Raw genomic sequence first — 23267 nt, 5'->3', positions numbered from 1 at the left:
CATGTAAAAATCCGACTTAAAGACAAACCGAGCGCACAGAACTCGTTCGCAATCCGGGGACTGCCTGTATTTAATTTATTTCATTAAATCAAAATCAACTAAAATCAACTTGCCAGTACATTCAGCAATTTTGGCTTTTTCGCTGCTTTGGATTTGGTACAAAAATTAAGCAGTGAGGCAACGCATCTAGTTTAAAAAAAAAAAAAATCCAGGAAAGTGTAAACTCAGTAATGCAGCGAGAAGATCCATCACTGGCACCCACTGACCGCAGGGGTCCAGTTATCTTTGGCATGCTGCACCTCATATTTTAATCACGGTCGCAGGGTCTGCTCCAGCAGGTGTTTGTTCAATCAGGGAGGAAAGTGATATTAAACACAGGCATCAGGTGTCCTGCTGGTCGCTGTGCCGGGAGGGAGCCTCATCAATCCCGCGCGGGTGTCATCGCTCTCTCACTCCCTCCATCGCTCCTAATCAGCACCCTCCCTGCCGCCCCCATCCGTCTTCAGCGCGGGTGTGGGGAGGGGGAGGGAGGGCTTCACATAAGTGAGTAGAAAATCAAGAACTCCAGAAACCAGCGGTATCAGCCAGCACTGCACATCCCTGGGCTGAAGAGTCATGCTGGAGCAGGTCCAGGAGCCTACGTGTTACTCGGAGTGAAGGCGCTGATCAAATTCCGTGGGTCTGTACCATGTACGTCTTTACGTCTTACTGTTGCTTTACTCTACAGTAGCCGCCCTGTACCTGACGGTTACTGTGCAGTGTCCTGTTGCTTCTTGATTCCACTTCACCGAATGCAGCTGTGTGTTTATCGGTGTTGAGCTCACCAGTGTTCTTCATCACTGCTGGGCTCTTCAGTGTTGGGTTCATGTGCGTCTACGTGCTGCTATCCATGGAACTTGCTGTGACTGTCTGGGTCTTAGCGTATTGCCAAGCTGTACCGTACCTGGCCTGGGAGCTGTCCAGCGGTGCGGTGACCAGGTGCCTGCGGCTATCCCGGTTGAAGACCAGAGCCTTGCCGGCGGCCAGGACTCCACAGCCGAAGCTGACCTCAGCCCCACGCAGCGACGAGAAGCTGTGGTAGGAGGAGAGCCGAGCGCTGGAGAAGCTCTCCGACAGGAAGGCCGGGAAGGTCTGAGAGGCCAGCTCGCATGCCGGCCCACTGAAACCTGGGTCACACCTGCGAGGCAGGGAAAACCTCCGTGAAGACCAGTGCAGATAACAGACACTGGCAACAATTGTGGACGGGGCCGCATGCTGGCTGACACCTAAATCCAGCCCCACCGACTGGCTTCCCTTCGTACCTGCAGCCGGTCTTTGAGCAGTGTCCTCTGCCAGAGCAGAAGCGCAGGCAGGATGGACCGATGTACACTGCCAGGGAGAAAGACAAAGACAGCAGTGCTGTGAGGGCTTGCGTACATAGAGGGGCTCTCTCACGTTTACTGTTCATAGCAGAGAAAGTGCACAGTACAGGGCGAGTGGACAAACCGCTCCAAACGAAGGACACTGGGCTGAAATGGGAAATGGCAGGAGGACACACCCTGAGGATCTCACCGTTGTCAATGGCCCACATGTTCCCTACGCCCAGACCGGTCTGTTTCCAGCGGAAACGTGTGCTGTCCGTCAGCGCTGCGTTGGGCAAGGGAATGGATATCCTAGTCCACCTGTAGGGGGCGACAGAGCTGCAAACAACTGGAAATCTCCAGAAGACGTCACCGCGCGGAGATACTTGCAAAGGCAAAAGTGCACTCACTTAACAGGATGTCCTGGCCTGTAAACACACACATATACACATACACACAAACACCCACAGATACACACTGACCCGCTGTAGTTGTCGGAGGAGTACACGGTGCTGTGGGGCAGGTGGGGCCCAGTGCACAGTTCAGGGAGACACTCGGTGTGCAAAAGGGACCAGGAGCGGCCGTGGTTGGTGGAAAACTCAAGACTCACACTGCCAAAACACAAGACGGGAGACGGAATCAGAAAAAAAAAAAAAAACAGCACGTGTTCTGCTGAGGCTCAGTTCTCCGGGTTGGAGTGCCCCTCCCCCACGACGGCACTGAGGGCGAACGTGGCACCTGTTGGCCGGCTGGTAGGAGCCGCAGCCCAGGTTGATGGAGAACTGGGCCACGTGGGTGTGGGCGCTGGGCAGCGCCGGCAGCAGCTGCAGGAAGTCCACGGCCCAGACGTGGCGACGCGCGCCCCCGTGGCTGCGCTGCTCCAGGCAGAACCGGGTCACGGGTGTCTGCAGCGCTGTAGGAAGAGCCACTGACACCACTGAGGGGGTCTGCGGGGACAGGAAGACAGGCACTGTGCACTGCTTGCTTGACAAGACTGCATTACAGCACAAAGAAGGGTGCCTGCAGGGAAGACCTATATTTCAAATAGAGTCCTCCCCAGAGACACACGCATTTGGGTTAGGAGAACTGCAGGTTACCAACAGTCCCATCATACCCCCCGCTTCAATTTGTGAAGCACTTCGTCGCATTTACGAGGGACCGAATCTGAATTTTGCACACGCCTCCCGACAGTTGAGCGGAAACCAGAGCGAGCAAGAGTTCTTTTTCTCGGTGACGGTTTGTGTCGCGCGGCGTTCAGCTCTCATCCCCGTCAGCCTTTGTTTTCCCGTTTTAGCTGTTATAATCTGATCCTGGACCGTTTGAACTGTCCAACCCATGTCCACTTGTCCGCTGAGTGTCAGCTCACTTACATTGTTCTCAGTGATTTCATGTGTGTTTACTCTTCTGTTTTCTATTAATATATGCATACTGATCATCATATGTATGTATGTTTTGTCTGTGAGTCTTTGTCAAGTGTAAAGTACATAATAGGTAGAGCTGAAGGTAGACAGTCAAACGGTATTATAGAGTAATTAATAAACTGCACTGTTATGTTGTCTAACGTTCACTATTAAAGTAACTGTCTCCATTTTAATGACATTTGGTGACATTTTAGTATAAATGAGTTAAAATTATATGTACCATAAAATTTGTACCATTGAAAGAAATGGTTATTATACTGTATCTTCAACATACGAGAATCGACCTTACTAAGGGGTTCTCAGGAACAAATTACCTTTGCAAGGTGGAGAAAGACTGTACCTTACTGATAATTTTTGCAGAAAGACATGAACAGCATTCTTGTCTAAAGCGTAGTGACTATATAACGTGAAAGAAGAATGGTCTCCGCTAGAGCACAGCGTACGGTGAACATGCAAACAGCGTAGAGAACGCAGTGTTTTTACCCGGTAGGAGGAATAAGGCAGGGTGTCCAGCATCACACGCTCCCTCTGGCCCTCTGACTGGCCGAAAAGGATCACATCATTCTCATGGGACTCTCCTGGGTCGCAATACTCTCCCCCTGGCACACATGGGCGCGCACACAAAGACTCAGTGTGTGAAGGTAGCGATCTACCCATACCCTGACGTGCTGGGGAAGGGAGAGAGAGACGCACCCATGGTGAAGTGGAAGCGCAGGTTGCCGTAGGAGGTGGTGTCCAGGTTTGGGGTGCAAACCCTCCTCTCTCCGTCCCGCAGGAAGACCAGCGCAGAACCAGACTCCACCTCTCCGCACTGCGTCCCATACACAGCACCTTCAACGTCCCATCTGCGGACATGAGAAATAACGTCGAGGAGCAGAAGCACATGTGCATAACCCAGGCCAACATATGTTTACAAGTGTCACCGAGGCAACCAAAGAGAACGGCCCAGCACGGTGCTATGCAGCCAACTCACCAGATCCACCCCGATAGCAGCTGTGGCTGCAAAACTCTCCTCTGCTATGCCGGCAGCAGGCGACATTTCCAGCTGTGCCATTCCTGCTATTTGCATCATCGCAAATCCCAGAGACTGGGCCTTTCAGGTAACCAACACTGGCAGCGGTGAGCGGGCCAAGTGAGAGCTGAGCGACACTAGTAAGTTGAGGTATCCGGTAGTGCTGAACTTTACTGTCTTGGATCGCTGCCACCTCAACACCTCGGCAAGTCCCACCCCTTCCGTCTCGTTGCCCAGAGACTCGATCGTCCAAACACCACGGCCATCTCACTGCCTCACTACCTGCTTGTTTGTCACCTGCCACTAATGGGCCGGAGGCACCGCGCCCACCCCAGCCGCTCCATCCTGATTAACTGTCATCACCCCAGTCTTGTCACCTACCACCAGCCCCACATGCTTCTACTCCTTTTCTCCGCTGGCATCGCAGCTCCATTCTCTCATTACCCTATTACCTAGTTGCTCACTGCATGGTGAATAATCCCCACCCCTACCCCCAACGCGCCAACGAGGGAAAGGGGCGTCTCATTAATCGTAAGGAGGCACCTGCCAGAACACTGGGTGGAACCATGACAGCAAACTGCTCTGCGTGTGCCGGAGCAAGGAGACAAGCATGGTGCTCCCACCTGCCACAGTGGTGTCAAAAACCTTATCCACCCTTATCCACCCCCCCCACCAACTCCCCTGATGTCAGGTGCCAGCAGACAGGCAGCAATGGCTTAGAAGAGGCTGCAGTTTCTAACACTGACTGTTAGACTAATTGTTTCTGCCACGTGAACCCTAGTGTGAAATGTTCACCGCGGTTCACTTCACACCAGCCTGACAGAGACGTGTAAATCTGGCCTGTTCCTCAAACATAACGCTACATTACAAATGGGGCGCTGGAGAACCTGGAGGTCGTGGAGAGTCTGGACACACTCAGGGTACAGCTCTCCAGGGGTGAATATGCCTACAAGGGGCTGGACGGACAGGAAGAAGAACCCACATGTATTTCAGAACCATGGAGAGCTGCCCCGGTCAATGATCACTTTGTACCGCCATCTGAGTACAAAACAAAACCATGACACCACTGCTTTGACTGATTTATATTATATTATGTGGGGGTCAAGGGGACTTTCACACCAACATCCACAGTAGTTAACTCATAAAAATTCAAGACCACCAAGATTCTGATCAAAGTATCAAGAACAAACACAGGAGATGTAAAGGTAAATGTGAATGTACTCGCACTCAGAACTGCTGAATCCCTCTCAAAACACATCTCACCGAGACTCTCGTCTCTCCTCATCTGCTATCTGCTCCATAAACTTGCATTATGTTACCTGTCACAGCTGCCCTTGTATTTCCTACAAATTCTATATGTTGCTACTCATGTAATGTTATTAATGTTATCAGTTTTTTCCGTCGAATTGTCTACCGTTGACATTTGACATTGGGACAATTCAATAAATGTCAATGTCAATTGTCCACCAATTCTACATGCAGCTTCTAGTGTAATGTATGGTGGCAAAAATGTTGGTGCTGGACTAAGTGGCTGTTCTTTGAGAATTACGTGTCTGCGTCTATGGCTCTCCATCAGCTGGTGAAGCTGTTTACTCTGAGTTGTGTACTGCTTTGGAGTAAAGCATCTGCAAATGTACTCTCACTCGTTCACAAATCCATCACACATCCAGCTCAGATTAAAAGACCTCAGATTCCATAGAAAGAAGTCCGGAAGGTGCCTTCATTAGAAGAAGAGTTGTGTTAAGAGCCTTCTTAGAATCAAAGCGGTCCACGCACTTGCACAAGTACGCTGTTAAACAGGATATCCCTTGATTAAATCAGAAGAAAGCGTCTGTTCTTTGACCTATATTTATATTTATTTCTTTAGCAGACTTTTATTTCCAGAGTAAACAACAGTGCATTTTACACTACAAGAGATTTCGATATTTACATTTACATTTATCCGCACGGCTGTCTAAGCTCAGCCAGTTTGTCCAATTCGTAGGAGTGGCTACATAGAGCATTGTGTCAGACAGGAAATACAAAGGATGTTGTAACAGATGGTGGGATGCAAATTTACGACGCACTTAAGAGATCAGGAGAGAAGTAGGGTGTGAAAGAGCTGCGTTTTTAAACCCTTCTGAGATGCAGAAATGAATTCAGCAGTTTTGAGGGGAACTTCAAAAGAAAACAACAAGTGCTAGACAACACATACCCAGTGACTGGAGTCTCAAACTCTTCATCCCAGTAGCTCCTCCCCTCCTCGCGATGCAGGTCAATATCCCGAGTGGAAGCAAAACTGTGTCCCGCCCCATCTCCACCGTGGAAGTAGAGGGCATTGCCCTCAGATTGGCAGGCATGCTGGAAGATTCAGATGATGACACACGTTAATGCAAAGCGGAGAAGTCCAACAGGTTTACGGACTTTTTACGGACTCTGGTTGAGTGACACCAGAGCTGCAGCTCTACTCTCTTCCACTACAATACTGACAAGGTAGAATTCAATATAGTTAGTCACTGTAATTCTTTCAGGGGTCAGTACCTTAACTGTGGCCCCAGGGAAAAAGAGCCAGTTGGCAGTATCAAGGGGGTCAAAGCCCTCCTCCAGCAGTGGGGGTCTGTGAGCCATGTTCACCAGGAGGACGTTGTCCACCCCCCAGCAGGACTCGTAGCCCTCCGGTCCGGCAGGGGGTTCTTGGGCCCATCGAAGACGTACTCCATCCCCTCTGGCTTGGGCAGGAAGGGGAAGCAGGTGCACCACCGTGCTGCTGTTGATGGGGGCCCTGGGTGGGGGGGAGAGCACAGCTAGTAAGAGACATGTTATTATGTCCTTATTGATGAACCAATGAGAGAGGAATGAGGAAACAGGTGAGAAAGAGAAGAGAGACAAACCTGATCCTCTCCAAGGTGGTCCAGCCATCAGAACCATTTGCACTGAAGGAGACAACGATGCTGGGGTCCAAATAACTGAAGCGGCACAAGCCGGAACCTGATATACAGGTAAACAGAGAGACAGGCAATCAAAGGGACAGTTAGAATTAAGATACTTACATATTTGCACCGTGAGACGTGACAACACAGTGTATTTAACGTCAGGCTAAGCCTCAGAGACGGAATCAGAGCAGATGCAAAACACTGTGTCGGGTTCTTCTCATCTAGTCAGTCAGGGTGGTCGCAATCCACGCCCCGGGCCTCAGGCCAGCAGCAGATAAGCCTCCATTTCAAATTATGTATTATTAAATCATGTCTAAATGATGACGATGACGACGATGACGATGATGAAAAAGCTAAACGATCAGCTTGGCTGCTCTAAAAAGTGCTGGAGGCATGGGCTGAGGAAACAGCCGACAGGCCACTGGAGACCAAGAACTCGGAGAAACATATATTCATAGAATGAAGGTCTAAAGTGAAGAGCATCTGGGAGCATCGAACACATAACTCCACGTGTGAATGGTGAGTGGGTATCACCAGCAGCTGCCCTGAACCTCAAAATCATATATGACGAAACTTGCAGCAGCCGGTCAATCGTTTTTAAAGTGTTTTAAGTAGCCTGCTGCCCAGGGTTCGAGGGTGGACAGCCAGCCTAAGTCAGTCCAATTTGCATAGTGATTGATGGTGGCCCCCCCAGAGGTTTTTCTTAATTTTTTGGCGACCTTCATTTAATACATCATTTAAACATTCACAGCTGGATAAAGGCTGGAAAAAGTAAAGGAACTGCATGTGTTGGTCACTCGGTTGTTTTTAGTTTTTTATTAGCTTTATCTGCAATCTCGTTTTATAGTATATTATTATACTGTAGTCTATTTTATTACATGGTTTTTTATTCTTCTCTGTGAATTGGGCATGGTTGGAAGTAGGGACCTGCTATACATTCATACTCACCCAGGGAAAACTGCAGGACTGAAGCCATGCTGGTGTTGAGGGCTACGGTGGTCTACGGAGGACAAAATTAACATTGATCATTCTTACAGCCAACGATCACCATCCAATCAACCATAAACAGCAGGCAAGCTTGCCACCATCCTTCTGGTCCATAAATTCTTCTGCTATGAGTGTCTTCAGATGCGCTCGCAAGGAAGCATACGTGTACTTGTGGTGTGACATGCGGCCTATTAGGCACCATCTGAGGATTATGAAGGGATCTAACCTGGAGTTGTTTGAGTGAATCTACCTAGAGGTTCAACAGTGGGGCAGCTCTTACCAGCTCTCTTGGTCCAAAGGGTTCACAGAACGTCACCGCTCTGCCGTGCATCAGGATCCCACACTGTTCCCCAACCTCACAGTTTGCGCACTCTAACCTGGTCGCAGGAGTGGGGTGGGAGGTGAATTAGGTTGACACAAAGGATTTGGGATAGAAAGAGAAGGCAACAAAGGAGATGAACAAAGAAAGAGAACACAAGGCACACGAAAGAGGTGTGTGCAGAGATTCACGTATGGAGGACCCCCCCAGAGTAAATAATGACACAAATAGCACCTACCACATGCTCGCATCGAGAGGACCCTGCTGGTTGGAGTCAAAGTCATCGCGAAGGACAACGTGATCCTGGTGGACTTCCGCTGCACACCGTGAGGGAGAGACGTGGAGAAACAGGGGCAGAGTTTAGAGAACAGCAGCAAAATAAAAGACAAAACAGGTATGAGGCAAAGTCATGGCTGGAGGTCATAACGGAAAGGAGGGACTCACCCAGACGTGGTCTCAGCGGCGACTCCGTTGGAGCTGGAACACAAGCAGGTGACACGCATTACTGCACTGGGGAGACACAATGAGCGCCAAGCCCCCGGAGACAGGCACTCACCCTAGAGGCTGGGTGATGGCAACCTGCCCAGGTGAACCACATCTTAGACCTCGGGGGCTATAAGAGACACTGAACCGGCCAATCAGAAGGGCCCCTTGCCAATTCGGCCCCACCTCACATACTGTACGTGTGCGTGACAAAGGAAATTAATTTTTTCAAGACAACTTAAGAGCCACATACCAAACACCTTCTTCCACATCTCTCCTCCTTTCAACCCCTCCCCTGTCCCGACTTTGTCCTGATCATAACTTTCACCCAGACGCTGATTTGCCTCTTGATGGAAACAGCTCAACCATGATTAACATATCACCACAATTAACCGCTGCCATCCTTGCTGGCCTTGCTGTGCCCATAAAACAGCAGACATCACCATCCATCTCTTCTAGGAGACAGGGTTCACACACACACATATCCAGTGCCAATTCAGGCAGGGCTACAGACTTGATCAGGAAAGGGGGGGTGCACAGGATGAAAGACTGTAAGGAAACCATTCAGTTATCTGCAGGCAAAGATAAGTTTTTCATCACCTGGCCAGTGCAGAATTGGGAATCTCCACAGAGAACACAAGTAAAGTCTACTGGGGTTTTACCTCATTTTCCACATGGATGCAGGTACAGAGTCTACCACCTGACAGAGGGAAACCTGATGACGGAGCTGTGATCTTGGAGCATGTTCTCCAAGCCATGGGCAGGATAAGCAAGAGCTGGTGATAAAGTGTCACCCCACATGACCCACTTCCGTTCGCAAATCCCCCTTTTCACCGGCACAAGGACCCAGATTGAAGTCGGCCTCAAACACAAAGCGTGGGATTAGTTCCTACTCACTGAACTGTCATTAGTCCCCATCTTTCCCATAATTTGACCAGGCATAGTTTCAATGGACTAATCTTCCAGGTTCTCCACTTTTCCATAGATCCATTTAAGTGGTATTTCTGTTGCGAAATTAATGCGCTCCGGAAAAGCTGAGGATTTAAAAACGACTAAGACCGATCGATATGACACGTCAGAGATGCATCCCACTTCCCGAGAAATGCTGTACCTGGAGCGTTACTGTCTGTAATTTTAGCCTGCGATTAATAAAGAGGTCAAAGAGTCTGAAATAATCACTTTTATCTGATAACTGCAGGTTCATGGCACTCCTATGCACGTTTCTCTTGCATTACAATAATTATGGTAATAGGCTTATGGTAATAAAGTACAGTACGTGAAGGATTAGGCAACAGGACTCGACAATGGAGAGTTGATAGAAATAATCACATATCTAAACTGTGTCTGCCGAATTCTCACTTCCTGTTTCCTGGGTCACGGGGGGTGCAGTGGTGCAGCGGGTTTGACCGGGTCCTGCTCTCCGGTGGGTCCGGGGTTCGAGTCCCGCTTGGGGTGCCTTGTGATGGAGTGGCGTCCTGTCTTGGGTGTGTCCCCTCCCCCTCCAGTTTTACGCCCTGTGCTGCCGGGTTAGGCTCCGGCTCGCTGCGACCCCGCTTGCTACAAGCGGTTTCGGACAACGTGCGTGTGTTTCCTGCGTCCACTCTGTGCCTGCTCTTTTGACTGTTTCATTTACAACATATTCATTCTCCACGACCCCTGATGACCCTCATTCGCCTTCATTGTCGGCCACCTGTCGCTTCTCGCTCCCGTCTCTTCCAAAAGCAGGCATGTCGACTTGTTAAATTAGCATATTAAGTGGCATAACAAACAAAATTCAGTGACAAATAATAATAAAGTAATTTATATAACTTTCTGAATTTTCTACAACTCATTCTTAAAATTAAATGTTAACATGGAGCTCTCCAGCAGTTATAAGAAAACAAAATAAAAATAACTTCAATACTTCATTTAAATAAAATGAGTAATTGTTTTAACATGTGTGACTTTTCAGGGTTCTTTTCTAACCTTTGATTTACTGTTGACATGTTAGGAACACGGTTCAGATGGGAACAATCGATAATTCATACGAGTAACTCACCAAATAAGTCGGATCACAAATAATTAAGACCTGATTACATCATGAAATTCAACACAGGCTGGTTTAAAAAAAAAAAAAAAAAAACAAATGCAATCTGACTTTATTCAACATTTAAAGTCAGGTTGTCAGTGGAACACGAAACTTTTATCGGTCAGAACTACTTTCTGACTGGTCTAACTACACCGAGAAATGTTAACTCTTCATGGCATTAATACACATCTAATATGTTATCTGAGTTACACATAAATTCAGCACCGCAGTGGTTAGATCCGCTGCCATTGGATCTAAAGGTTGCAGGTTTGAATCCCACCTCCAGCTGTTGTACCCTTGAGCAAGGTACTTACCCTAAACTGCTCCAGTAAAATTACCCAGTTGTATAAATGTGTAAATAATTATAGGTAGTTTACCACCTTAAGTTTCTTTGGAAAGAAGCATCAGCTAAATTAATAAACGTAACAAACATAAACATTAATGCAAAAAAAATTCAGAAATAGTACAAACTGGATGACAGCTAGGCAATGGAGTATCAATTTTTCTAATCGCACTCGAGTAACAGTAAAAAGTACTGATGCCGAAAACTACTGCGAAAAGTGCAATTTCTCCAAAAACTGACTTATGTACAAGTAATGGAGTAAACATGACTTTATTACTAAGCATCTCTTCTTAATGAGTTTCTCTGTGACACGGCCGTGCAGGACAACTTGCTACGCGTGACACGCTACTCGCAAACCAATCAGAGCTGCTTGTGAACTCCACTGGGCGGAGCCAACGCCGCTAATCATCCTCAATTGCTGAGTGGTTGTCAAGACAAGATGATAAACTCCCAGGAGCGTCGCGGTGCGGGGGCTCGGAGACGTTTCAAGGTTCTGCGCAGATGAAGGATGGGCTGCTGTCTCGGACTGAACCCACTTGTTCCGCCCCAACCCGTCCCGGGCCGAGCGCAGCCTCTGTGAATTATCTGCGATCGTGATCATTCATCTGGTAGACCGCTGGGTCTGCGGGACCATAAAGAGGAGATTTACGGGTTCGGTGGAAATGAAAGAGGCTCAGAGGTGCGGAAAGAGATGGGAGCTCTGATGTACGGCCAGTCATCCCACTAGTGGAGCTGCCCGCCCCTCCAGGAACCTCAATCCAGCCCCGACTCCACTCTCCACGCATCACGACCGAGGAATGGAAATTGCAGCAAAGACGGGATGGGAAGGAATTCGGTGTAGGAATGCAGTGCTGTGCGCTTGTTATTTTAATCTGCCGTCCACGCCGACATACGGACGTTCACACAGATTTCGGGGACGTCGAAAATATGCTTAATGCCAGCATTGACTGCAGACCGCAAAGAGCAGAAATATTTGTGCATCTCTAACATGTTTTCACGACTCAGAGTTCAGGTGCTTTTTTTACAGCCAGGTCACAAACACCCAGTTAACAAAGAAGCACATACTATATTATTACATCACAAATTTGTTTTATTCATATCTTGATAAGTGTGTCTCAGTATAATTTGTTCCTTTGTAATCCCACGTTTTTTATTTTATGCACCGAAGTACATTATTCTGAGAAGGGGTCTGGAGGCTTCACCAGGCTGCCAAAGGGGTCGATGGCATAAAAAAAAGGTTAAGAACCCCTGGTGTAAAGCGACTTACGGTGTTAAGCCTCTTACGGCTACTGTTCCATTTACACAGCTGAGTAATTTTTACTGGAGCAATTTAGGGTAAGTACCTTGATCAACAGCAAGAGGTGCACTTGAACCTGGATCCTTTGAGTACAAAAGCGGTGGTGCTAACAGTTACACTAATGGCTGCTTCCAACTGCAGTCTTTATTGCGTACCTTCCCTCACACGGGACACAAAAACACAGCAGGACATGGAATGAACACTGAAAGAATCGCTGACTCCAGCTTATTTTCTTAATTTCATAACTAAGACACTTTAACCGCAAACGATCTGCACGATTCCTGCCCTAGAGCTGGGGACCGATTCAGTCTTTGCTAGATGTTGCATTCCTGTTCCTCCCTCAACCTCAGCTCACTCCTAGAGATGGGACCCGTCCCATGTGTACGTCCCCAAACGTCCCCATTTGCTCCCATTGAAGTGACCCTCCCTCTGATGTCAGCAGTGAAACGCGTCCCTCGTCCTCCTCGTCTTTCACACACATCGCACCTCTGCCGAGAGATTCTCCTTTCTTCCAGCACTTTCAAAGCCTGATCTCAGTGTATGAACTTTCATATGTCTTGAGCCCCTTTACTTTCTCAGAATGCCAATGAGATTCTTGGAGGAAAACTACTTAAAGTAATTCATCTTCTGCAAAGGTCTAATTTCATTATTTGCTCCTTATTAGAAACACGGTCCACACGTAAATGTTATGATCTGCACACAAAATTTGCATGTAGAATCAACGACCTGAGATTTCAGAATAAAAAAAAGTCCTGTCACCTGAGCAAATCAATGCAGTACACTAGCAGACATATGAAAGCATATGATGTGACATATGAAAAATATGGCATTTCAAAAATGCTGTCAACATAATGATTTGACAGGTTTTGCATTTCTTTAACTTTTCCCCTTGGTGTTTTTCTCATCCTCTTTCTCACCCTGTCCTACTGCTCTGCAGTTCCCAGCTCCCTCTCTCTCTCTCAGGCTGCTGGCTCAATCCTGTCTAATTTGTGATTTAAATTTCCTTGACTGTGTACTGGCACAAAAAATGACATATTATTTGCCATCCAGGAATTAGCCCGCAACATGGTCTCCCCCCGCAGCCCCGACGTACATTTTTTATGGTGTTTGATCTTTCCCCTGCTTCTCACCGCAGCGCCGATTTACGACCTTCAACTTTCTCATTAACATCGTCTCTCCACCATCCGTCTCGTTCTCTCACTTGGGGGGGTTCTCATTACTGACACCAACAATTTACTGCCGTGTCACCCTCCATTTTCTTCTACCATCTTCGTATCCTCACCCTGTCGTTCGAGTTTGCCGTCACTCCCCGCACCTCCTGTGTCCCCCCTCCTCTGAGCACTCCCCTTCATCACCTAAGCACTGCACTTGCTCATTTGTCCTCCAGCCCTTCACTCTGAGTGGTCAGATTTCGCTAAGCAAATGTCTAGTTGTGAGAAAACGTACGATTCCCAACCAGTCTGCAGCACGCTGGGTGTTACTTCTCCTGCTCCTTCTACAGCTCCATGATCTTGAGGCCCCATCATATATGCAACCGTGTGTAGACTGAGTCTTGACGATTATCCCTCTGGAAGAGGAGGGACTCAAGACTCCTTTCTGTGTTTCACCTTGTGGCCCTCAGCAGTGGATTTGTAACCAATACTGGGCATCCAGTCAGGTTAACCCTAACCCCAACTCCTAAGCCTAACCCCTAACTCTAACTGTCACGCCCCCCACGGCGGCGCAACGGGGAACACCTGCCACGACTCGTTAAACGCAGGTATAAGAAGGGAATGCGAAACACAGCAAGGTGCAGAACCTTGCTCAGCCTTATTGATCACTCGCGCTCCTTGTCTTGCTCCTCGATCCTCGCTCCTCGCCCTGCTCCCCGCTCCTCGTCCTCACCCTGCTCCTCATCTCCGACTCACTGGTTTGCCTGATCGCTCGCCTGTTTCTTGGATTACGGTTCTTGGATTTGCCCCTTTGGACTCTGTTTGCACATCGGTGACCCTTTCCCTATTTTTTTTGACAATGTCTACCGAACCACCCCATGACCAAGCTTCCTGTGCTCCGCACTTGGGTCCGACGCAACCGCGCCGGGGGAACATCATGACACTAACCCTAACTCTAACCCTCACTCCAAACCCTAACCCCTAACTCCTAACCCAAATCTCATTCCTAACCCCTAACTCTAACTCCTAACTTTTAACCCTTAACCCAAACCTTAACCCTAACATCTAACCCAAAACCTAAGTAAATATTTTGGTCAGGAGTAAACTTAATAGTCAGGAATCAGCAAAGGACTAGCTGAGATTTAAAACATTGAAATGGCTCCACTGTCCAGCTAAGCTCCTCAATGGCAGAGCATGCCCCATTATCAGCAGTGTGTGACTGAGTTTGTTCGAACTATTTGCCAAAACAACAATACCGCTCTTGAACAGGATATTTGCCACTTCTGTGCTTTGTGCATCTGGTCGCAAACATCAAGAACTGAAGTCTACAAAATTAGCTGGACTCAATCCAGGGTGAGATAAAGTGGGCCGAGTCATTTCTACGTGAACCACTGCCACGTTGCCGTCATTAAAAATATGCTTCCAAAGCGCAGAAAAAGTGCTGAAGAGAAACAAGGAGATGAGCACCTGCTCCTCATCCCTCCCTGCCCCGCGGTGGTGTCAAAGCCCCCTGTCCCTCACCTCCCTGCTCACACAGCTGCTGGGCCAGGGCGTCCTTGAAGAGTATCTGTCCTCGATACGTAGCTGTGGCCCTGGGGGAGAGAAAGGGAAAGAAAGGGAGAGAGACAAAGCGGGAGTGATTAGCACTGTTAGTCGAGAGCATAGATAGGAGAAACATAACAAGCCCATCACCAAAAATGAAGATTAATCCAGCACATATGGTTTAATTTCCCAAGGAAAAATGAGAGCGGGCATGGGGGGGGGGGGGCTGCATCGCCATATCTGACAAGAGCAGTAGTCTGTCTCGCTGCCATGGGAAACAAAGAAAAAGCTGGAGAGAAAGTGGGCCAGTGGGTGGGGTGGGGTGAAGGTCCTGGTCCAAAAGGTGGAGGATTCAGCCAAGGGTGGAGCAGAGCTGAGCCTTCTTAGCCTCCCTGAGATAAAACAGAGGGTGAATCTCCCAGAGATATGCGGAAATCCTCTGAGCAGAGGAGAATGTGGCGCCACGTCCTTTGTGGGTGAATTTGAGGAGCCTACAGAAGGGGGCTTAAGATGGGCAGCGGTAGGAGCTGCTGAGGAGGATTTCAATGTCAGTATTAAAAATGACTCAAGAAGACTTAGTTTTTTCCCCCCTCTCTTCTTCCTCCAACTTCTCAAAAGCTGGGATAAGCCCTAATTCTTCCAATAAAACAGTGATTAGTAGAACTGTCAATGTGTAAATCATCATTTAAGGTGCGCCATTCACCAGCGTGTTGTCTTCGACTTGATGACAATAAAAAAAATGGGAAAAAGCAAGATTTTTAACATGAAATCAGTGTTAAATCAGTGTTTATGAATTATACATATTTAGAGATATTCCACTTCTCTAACATTCTGCTGTCTTCCCACCTCTTGTCATATTGCTGACAAAAGAGCTTGCCTGCACAGACCAAATGACACTGATGTGCAGTGTGTCTATGGATGAACCGTTCTGGATCTGGAAGGTTCGCAGCTCATTTGCATTTAGTGGAATGGTTTGAAGAAACTGCAGTGCCCACCTGGACACATCACCTGAAGGCATTACAAGAAGGACTTCCTAAAATAGTCCTCAGTGTAGCTGGGGACAAAAAAGGTAATTGGCCTAGCTTGTATATGTGTGTGTGTGTGGGCTCACAGTAACAGACAAACGGTTTTGGCTGCCTTTGTCCTACACTCTTGCAACCATAGCAGGAATCCTGGAAGACACCCACGGAGAAGCGGAACTATCAATGACAAGGTGCACAAAGTCTGGAATCCCCAGAGAGCAGAAGATCACATGGTGCCCAAACATATGACACACGCTTCCCCCACTTCAAGTCAGAATTTTCCAGACACTTTTAGAAGAGATTGGGCCTACCGCACACACTCCATTGAACAGAAGATTTCGGAAGCCTTCCCACTTCCACACTCCCTACTATGAGACAAGAGGTAGAGCGAAGCGATATTCCCAATTTGAAGCACATCTGGAGAAGGCAGACACCCTGCAGTTTGTAGCAAATGACCCTACCAAGAGATAGATGACCGTGATCCAGGGCACTGGTGACCAACATTTTCCTCGTATGGTCCAGTCCTCACATCACACCATATACTACTCTCCATACTGACACAGTGACCTAGATCAGACGAGGGGGTGGATAAATGCACGGCTGGAGGAGCAAACGGAGGGATAAAGGAGATGTAATAGACATACTTAGACAATTGAATTAACCCCAAAACATACACACTGATCAATTTTATTATCGAACAAGACTGGAGAGAACACATGCAAATCTCAAGCATAGCTCACCCATGTACTACAGGGCAAATTGGAACTTTACTGTGCGTCTTAGGTTTAGTGTGCCATGGAAATTGATATTGATTTCAAGGTCTTTGGGACAGCGAGGCCGTGTGCCGTTGTGTGTTGTTCGGCTGTGGGGCGCAGGGTGGGGTAAACGCAGCGACAGTGATAGTGGGTAATTTGATGATAAATCCTTATCCAGCAGCAGCAGCACTAATAGGCAGCACCATCCAGTGAAAGCTACCAGCTGCTCGGCCAAAGCAGCCCGCTTTCACCTCCAAGCATCTGGGGCTGGACATTAAAACCTGGCGCTGGTGGTAGAGCAAAATGAAAATTAAGTGCAGGTGGGCAGAGGTGTTATTCCAGCCAGGGCTGATGCCAGGGCTGATAGATTCGACCACTCAGAGACAGTGTCAGGCTAAGGACACTTCTTTTATGAGAGGTGCCCAGAAAGGAGGACATTCCCATGAAACCATCGTTCCATTCCCATGGTTCCACGGTGCTTTATTACATGGAGTTTTTTCTCTTCGATCCTGGCTTCCCATTTACACTGTGTTACAGTGACACAGAAAAGTGACATTTGGTCCCACTTCTCCAAGGTACGATGGCAAAACTCGAGTCCGCGTGATTGTTACTGTCCCATGCCGTAAACTTTGCCAACAGCAAAGAAGAATGTGATTTTAAAAACAGAGATGCGGGTAACCTGGAGAGACTGGATAGAGTGAGGCTCACGGTGATAGCCAAGTTCATATTTTGACTGAAATGTGAAATATTTCTGATTAATCACACTGGAATAATACAGTAGGCCACTGGGTGCGACAGTGCTGTAAAAGCGTAAAGTATCAGTCATCGCGGTAAAACACCGTGAAAAAACACATATCTACTAGAAAAACAGTAAAAGCTCCGAAACATTCCATCATCCCATTGATTTTTGAATGTTGTTATACTGTTAGGTAAAATATAATAATTTCATGTAAACACTGCCAAGACCAAACAAATAAAACATTAATAGTGTGCCAACAGCCTATTTCTAAATGGCAGGCCATTTAATCACCCCGCTGCCTGTAAACAGCCTCTGGGCTCACAAAATACTTACTCTGCAAGCCAAAAATTAGTATTTCAGCAACTGAAATTGCTGGAGGAAATGAGTTTTTGTGCATTTTCCGTGTAGTTTAGAACTCATTTTAAGTTTAGAACTGATAATTCTTTAAAAAAAACTAAAAGACATAAGGTTTGGAAGAAGGGTGCTGGGTTTTGGAGTTGTTTTGAATATTTCAACATTCCAGGTTGAAAACTGCATCTGCTCATTACTGCAGGAAATCGACCCTGACGTTTTGTCATATTGTTGCCTTTTAAAGCAGTGTTCTATGTCTCTTTTTCTTTTTTTTTTCAGAATTATTGAGGGTAAAGTAACAGATTATTCCTAAACCACACAAAAAATGCACTGAACCTCTGTGGAAGCAAACTCCACTTGGTTCCAGATGTGTGCAGCATTTTCCCTTCCCATCGCCAAAACCCCACCCATTTCCAAAGAGTCCACAGGTTCTTATGGGTGTCAAGACATTTAAACATTCATCTCCACTCATGAATAATAAATAGGATCATCATTAATTTGTAAAGACATCCTGTGCTGTGGGGACAGAGGATGAAAAACTCTTAATTATATTCATAATTCAAAAGTGGCTAAAGACCACATTCGGGCGTGGTGTTTATGAATAAAACATGGCACAAAACGAACAGCGGGAGGGCATGTAGGAACAAGGCGCTTAAATATTTACTAAACAGGAACTGTGCGTGGTGTAACAAGAAAGCTCCATTTCCCCAACCCTGGGGGTCTGAGCATCTCTATCTGCATGCGCTGCACACAAAAATCGTACTGACGTCCCCTCCACTCGCGATGCATATGGACCGACGTGGATTCCTCCACATGCACAATGGAGGTATTATGGCCAGTTGTGGGGTAGAGGCAGCCACGTGGACAGGATTTAGGGGTAGGGGAGCAGATTTACCCCCAAAAACCAGGTTTACTGTAAACCGAAGGAGACCCCCTTCAGGCAAACCAAGAACATTTACATTTATTCATGCAGCAGATGCTTTTCTCCAAAGCGACGTACATCTCATAGAAAACAACAACACAAAGCCCACTTTCCCAAGTCCTCCTCAGCCAATCCTTAGACCAGCTGCCTTTAAAGTTCTTGCTGAATACCTCTGAATCGGCAGCAGCTGGTCTGCATTAAGTCTCTGAAGCATGGCAAGGGCAGGCAGTGGGGTGGGGGGGTGGGGGGGTGCTGTCCCTCAATTCATCCCCGCCCCTGCCAGGACAGCCCCACCCAGTTGCTGACGGTATGCACAAAGACATCCCTTGACACGACATAGCCCTCGCCACCTCTCGGACGTACAATGACAATTTTTAGCGCTGCACAGCAATAGAACGGTTTCGTATCTTGTTTAAGGTATTAATTCTTCAGAGTTTTTCTGAATAGTTTTGCTAAAAAAAAAAAAAAAAAAAAAGTCAGTTGAGTTGCACAATCAACAACTGATCAGCTATCAATCACTTTGCTGAGAAGGGAAAGAGCAGCCGTGCTAATTAAAATAAGATGAAAAATTCGTAGAGCCTATGTGTGTGTGTCCGTGCACCACTGCCTTGCTAGTCCACCCTCGGTCACGTTGTCAGTGAAACATTTGCTCCGACCAAATGGGAATGTTTATTTCAGTTTTGCAATCAGAGGCTATTAACCCCCATTCTGAGCCATTTTGAACGCCCCCATTCCAGTTCAGTGAGCTTCATCTGCTGCCCTCCTCATTTACTGTATGGCGGCTCTGGAGGGACGGGGGTGTGTGTTGGGGGGCCTGACACCCCATCACGGACCATTCACAGTTAAAGACAGGGAGGTTCACTGAGCCAGAAAAACGCACAGTGATGCGCAGACACACCAGCAGCATGTCACTCAGCGCCAGCCGGTAATTACCTCAGATAGGCCGTGTGTGCTTGACCGCCAACCGCTAACCACATGCCTCGCTGGCCTGCCTGACAGCCATGCATACAAAGACACGTACGCGTAAAAGACAGACAAAGGCACGCGCGCGCAAACGTGCGCGGACTGGGAGAATCAAAGCTTTATGCTCCATTCCTAAACCGGAGATGCCTCGACTACTCCGAGGAACATCTATTTTGTCCTAATTAAAAACTCATATCCACTACACGGCTCCCTCGGCTTGCATAAAATCAAGATTAATGCACTGATTTACAAGAGGGACTATTTGCAGTCATCAACATCATCATGTGAATTTGTGGGCACCCTTTAAAATAACACCACATAACTGTGATTAATCTCCTGCATCGAGGACCAGCTGTGGTTGCCGCACTCTAATCGCGGGTAAAGGGAATTTTATCCCCGGGTTCGTCGCCTGTTCTTTTACAAAAATGGAAGCGGAGAGGTTGGAAGTGGCGCTCTGTGTTAGCCACACGACAGATGCGGGAACGCCGCGCCTGAATCGCATTACACCCCTTTGAGCTCAGTGACCGGGGAGTTCAAAAAGCACATGCAAATTTAATGAACATTTAGTCAAGGGATCCGATAACAAATTACCTGCTTGTTACAGGAGGGATTATAAAACCCCTTTGTGCTGTTCAAGATGTGGCGGGAAAATGAAATGGCCTTGATGACAATTAATTGCTTAATCAAAAAAGTCTGCTGTGTGTCAGGGTGAATCTAATAGGCACAACAATTATGTTCCTAATTCAATGTGTTGCGCTCTATTGTTGAGGTTATTCCATGTACTGTGTGGCATTATGTAAATGGGGGGACCGAGCCAAACTCCTCCCGTCTATTTATATAATGAAAACAATAAAAGTCGAGAAAGCTGACTGGCAGCTGCCAGCGGAGGACATGTGAGGAGAAAATCATCCGAACGTATTGGAACAATGCATACGAATGGCTGACTGTCCGTCAAACTAAACCGTTACCGGGCCAATTTAAGACACACGTGTTCACACAAGAAGCATTGGTATTAACAGCTAGCAAACAATTCATCCTTTGGTGAGGTAAATGTTTCAGTTACCGCAGCAACTCTGACACTAAGCACCTTCAGAGGAGGACAAGATAGGTGTTCGTCCTTCATCTGTCCATTTGTCTTCTTTTGCCCACGCCTCAAATATGTGAGATCCCAGTCACGAACGCTGCCACCACCTCAGCCTTTGTGCCAGGGAATTTTGGGTAAGACATACTCCCATTCTGCAATTTCCTTGTAGTGCCTTCAAGGAAAATAAAAAGGCTCCGTCGGAGCAGATGTCCATATATCTGAACCGCATCACCGGCTATTTTAAATACTGATTTGTTAACACTGTAAAATGTTTTTATTTTTTAAAAAAAGTGCTGGTTTGACAGTTTGCACAGTATTTTACACTGTGGACTGGAAGAAAGGTGATTCCAAGGAGTCCTTCACATAGGTAACTGCTTAAAATTGTTTTATGGGGGAAAATGGCTCTGCAGCCTACAGGCGCGCCAAGCTACTGACATTTGACATAAAACTGTTCCGCAGAAAATTTAATTCCCTGCACGCAGAAGTGTGTAGTCCATGGACAGACGATTAAATCAAAATTCAGAGATGGCACTTGCAGAAAGCAAAAGGTGTATATCACATCCATAAAAAGGACAACTGTAAAACATGGACGTGCGCGGCGAGACCACCACGGAGAGTCAGGGTCACGAGACAGCAATGATATTAAGATGGATGGATAAATCTGTCAGGAGGGTAAGACTGCAGCCGCAAGATAAGAAGAGACGATGCCACTGGAAAATTGACTGTGGCCAGAGAATGACTGAGGGACTGTGTCATCCGAGCATCTGGGCAGCCCTACAGACAAGGGACTCGTTGATCCATACAGACGCTGAACTCTTTTGCTTGTTCTGCACACCTAACAGCCCCGATGAGAGTCGGCTTTAGTTATAATCGAGCTCAGAGAGGCAGGAAGAGGCCCAGGAGTAACACTGAACAGACTGCTTATGGGCCAGATCAATTAGTACCGTGTGAACGCTTATGCTCATACTTAACTACCGCCTGCTTAGCTCTGAGACAAAACAGTGACTCCATGTCTTCCTCTTATTAGAGAAAAAGATCGATCAATCAATCGAATAACGGGTCTCAGATGTGAAGTAAATAGGGACATAATGTTCCAAAACCCAAAAGTGCTGGAGCAGACAGAACAAGAAAAGACCAGTGTTCTTAAGAACTACATTAATAGATAGATGGATAAATGAATAAATATATTTTATACATATATATTTTATATATATTATATAATGTGTTCACTCATTTTTTCACCTGTAAGGCCATAACTGGAAGTGAATTCTGTAACTGCCATGCTGTGCTAACCAGAGCATGTGACCTGTGTCACATCGAAATAAAAGGAGTGTGACCAATAAATGTTATTGACTCCATGGATTCCTCACGTCTTTCATCGAAGTCCCCACTGCCTAGGAACACTTTGTGCATTAAAACATGTAACATCCCTGTCAGACCTTACAAACACTAAGAAAATCAAAGTGAAAATTAAGTGCGGAATATGAGAATTGCTCTGGACACCCAAGCCAGGCTTAAGACCCACAGTGTCACAAACATGGGGACGGGGACTACAGTGGACTCAAGTGTGGAGTTTATTTGCAGTGCTTAGTGTCAGCGATCAATGTAAACTCAACATCAAGGGAAGGATCACAGAGCACTAGGAGACACAAGGCAGAGTAAACTGGAGCAGGTAATTATGAGCAAGTTGAATGAGATTCAGCAGTGAGCTTCTTCATTGGCTTCCTTTTAAAGTCCTCTTGGACGGTAGATGTGAACCCAGTGTTACAATGTTAAGCTTCTTACAACGATTTACTCATATCCCTGGGTATGACATTTGGAGCGGAGACCTAAAACTCTGAATCCAGACCATTGTTCACTCTAAATTTTGAGAGGCTGCGTGTGCTATAAAGTATTCTTGTGGAAGATTTTTATCCATAGCTGAAATGTGTCTACTGTGAAGACAAGGTTAAACAATCCAACATGACGTCACTGGCAAGAACAATAAGGCAAAGACAGTAACTGACCCGTAACGTGATAGGAGCATGAAACCACCAGACAATTCACTCTGGCTGTTCTGTAAAATTTTTGGGATATGTTACATGTGCACAATGTTTTTACCATGTGTTAGCGGTAAACAAACTAGTTGCACATGCTCACGTGCACATGATACATCTTAATGGGAACACTGCTCTACCCCTCCGTGACCCTGTGTTGGACAAAAGATTACTGGAAAAGAATGAAGAATTGTAAATAGCACATTAAAGGACAAGCCACAAATATCTTTAAAGATGTTTGTGCTGTCATTAATAAAAATAGCTGTTATTTTGCTACTGTAATGAATTTTAGGTGACATTCTCCATCTAGGAACCAATTATTTTTAATTTCCATAATAAATAATGGTAATAGGACCCCCTCACAACAGCAATTTGCATAATGAAGTGATGCAATTCATTATTCATATATCATTGTAAAGTACAGTAAGAGCCTTTGTTGGATAGCTGTTGGGTAGCAGTCCTTGTCTGAACTTTGTCTCAGACACAAATCTGGTGGAAGACAGTGATGAAGACAAATACC

General features: G+C 46.8%; 1 protein-coding gene across 4 annotated transcripts in view; it reads right to left on the bottom strand.

Moving 5' to 3' along the window:
• The window catches only part of reln (reelin), a 94405-nt gene that overhangs the window by 28673 nt on the left and 42465 nt on the right, over positions 1-23267 (bottom strand). For all 4 annotated transcript variants that reach the window (XM_018747417.2, XM_018747419.2, XM_018747418.2 and 1 more), the window contains exons 4-18: positions 14855-14925; positions 8436-8468; positions 8230-8308; positions 7953-8049; positions 7634-7685; positions 6644-6740; positions 6294-6534; positions 5968-6113; positions 3455-3606; positions 3245-3360; positions 2079-2287; positions 1823-1951; positions 1552-1661; positions 1302-1368; positions 944-1177 (exon numbers count right to left, since the gene is read on the bottom strand). In XM_018747417.2, coding sequence (XP_018602933.2) covers positions 944-1177; positions 1302-1368; positions 1552-1661; positions 1823-1951; positions 2079-2287; positions 3245-3360; positions 3455-3606; positions 5968-6113; positions 6294-6534; positions 6644-6740; positions 7634-7685; positions 7953-8049; positions 8230-8308; positions 8436-8468; positions 14855-14925 — 1833 coding nt within the window. The remainder of the gene's footprint in view (positions 1-943; positions 1178-1301; positions 1369-1551; positions 1662-1822; positions 1952-2078; positions 2288-3244; positions 3361-3454; positions 3607-5967; positions 6114-6293; positions 6535-6643; positions 6741-7633; positions 7686-7952; positions 8050-8229; positions 8309-8435; positions 8469-14854; positions 14926-23267) is intronic.

The sequence above is a fragment of the Scleropages formosus genome, chromosome 2, assembly GCF_900964775.1.
Source record: "Scleropages formosus chromosome 2, fSclFor1.1, whole genome shotgun sequence".
Taxonomy (NCBI): Eukaryota; Metazoa; Chordata; class Actinopteri; order Osteoglossiformes; family Osteoglossidae; genus Scleropages; species Scleropages formosus.
Note: the sequence above shows the minus strand (reverse complement) of the source record. Positions and strands in the feature narration are given on the sequence as shown.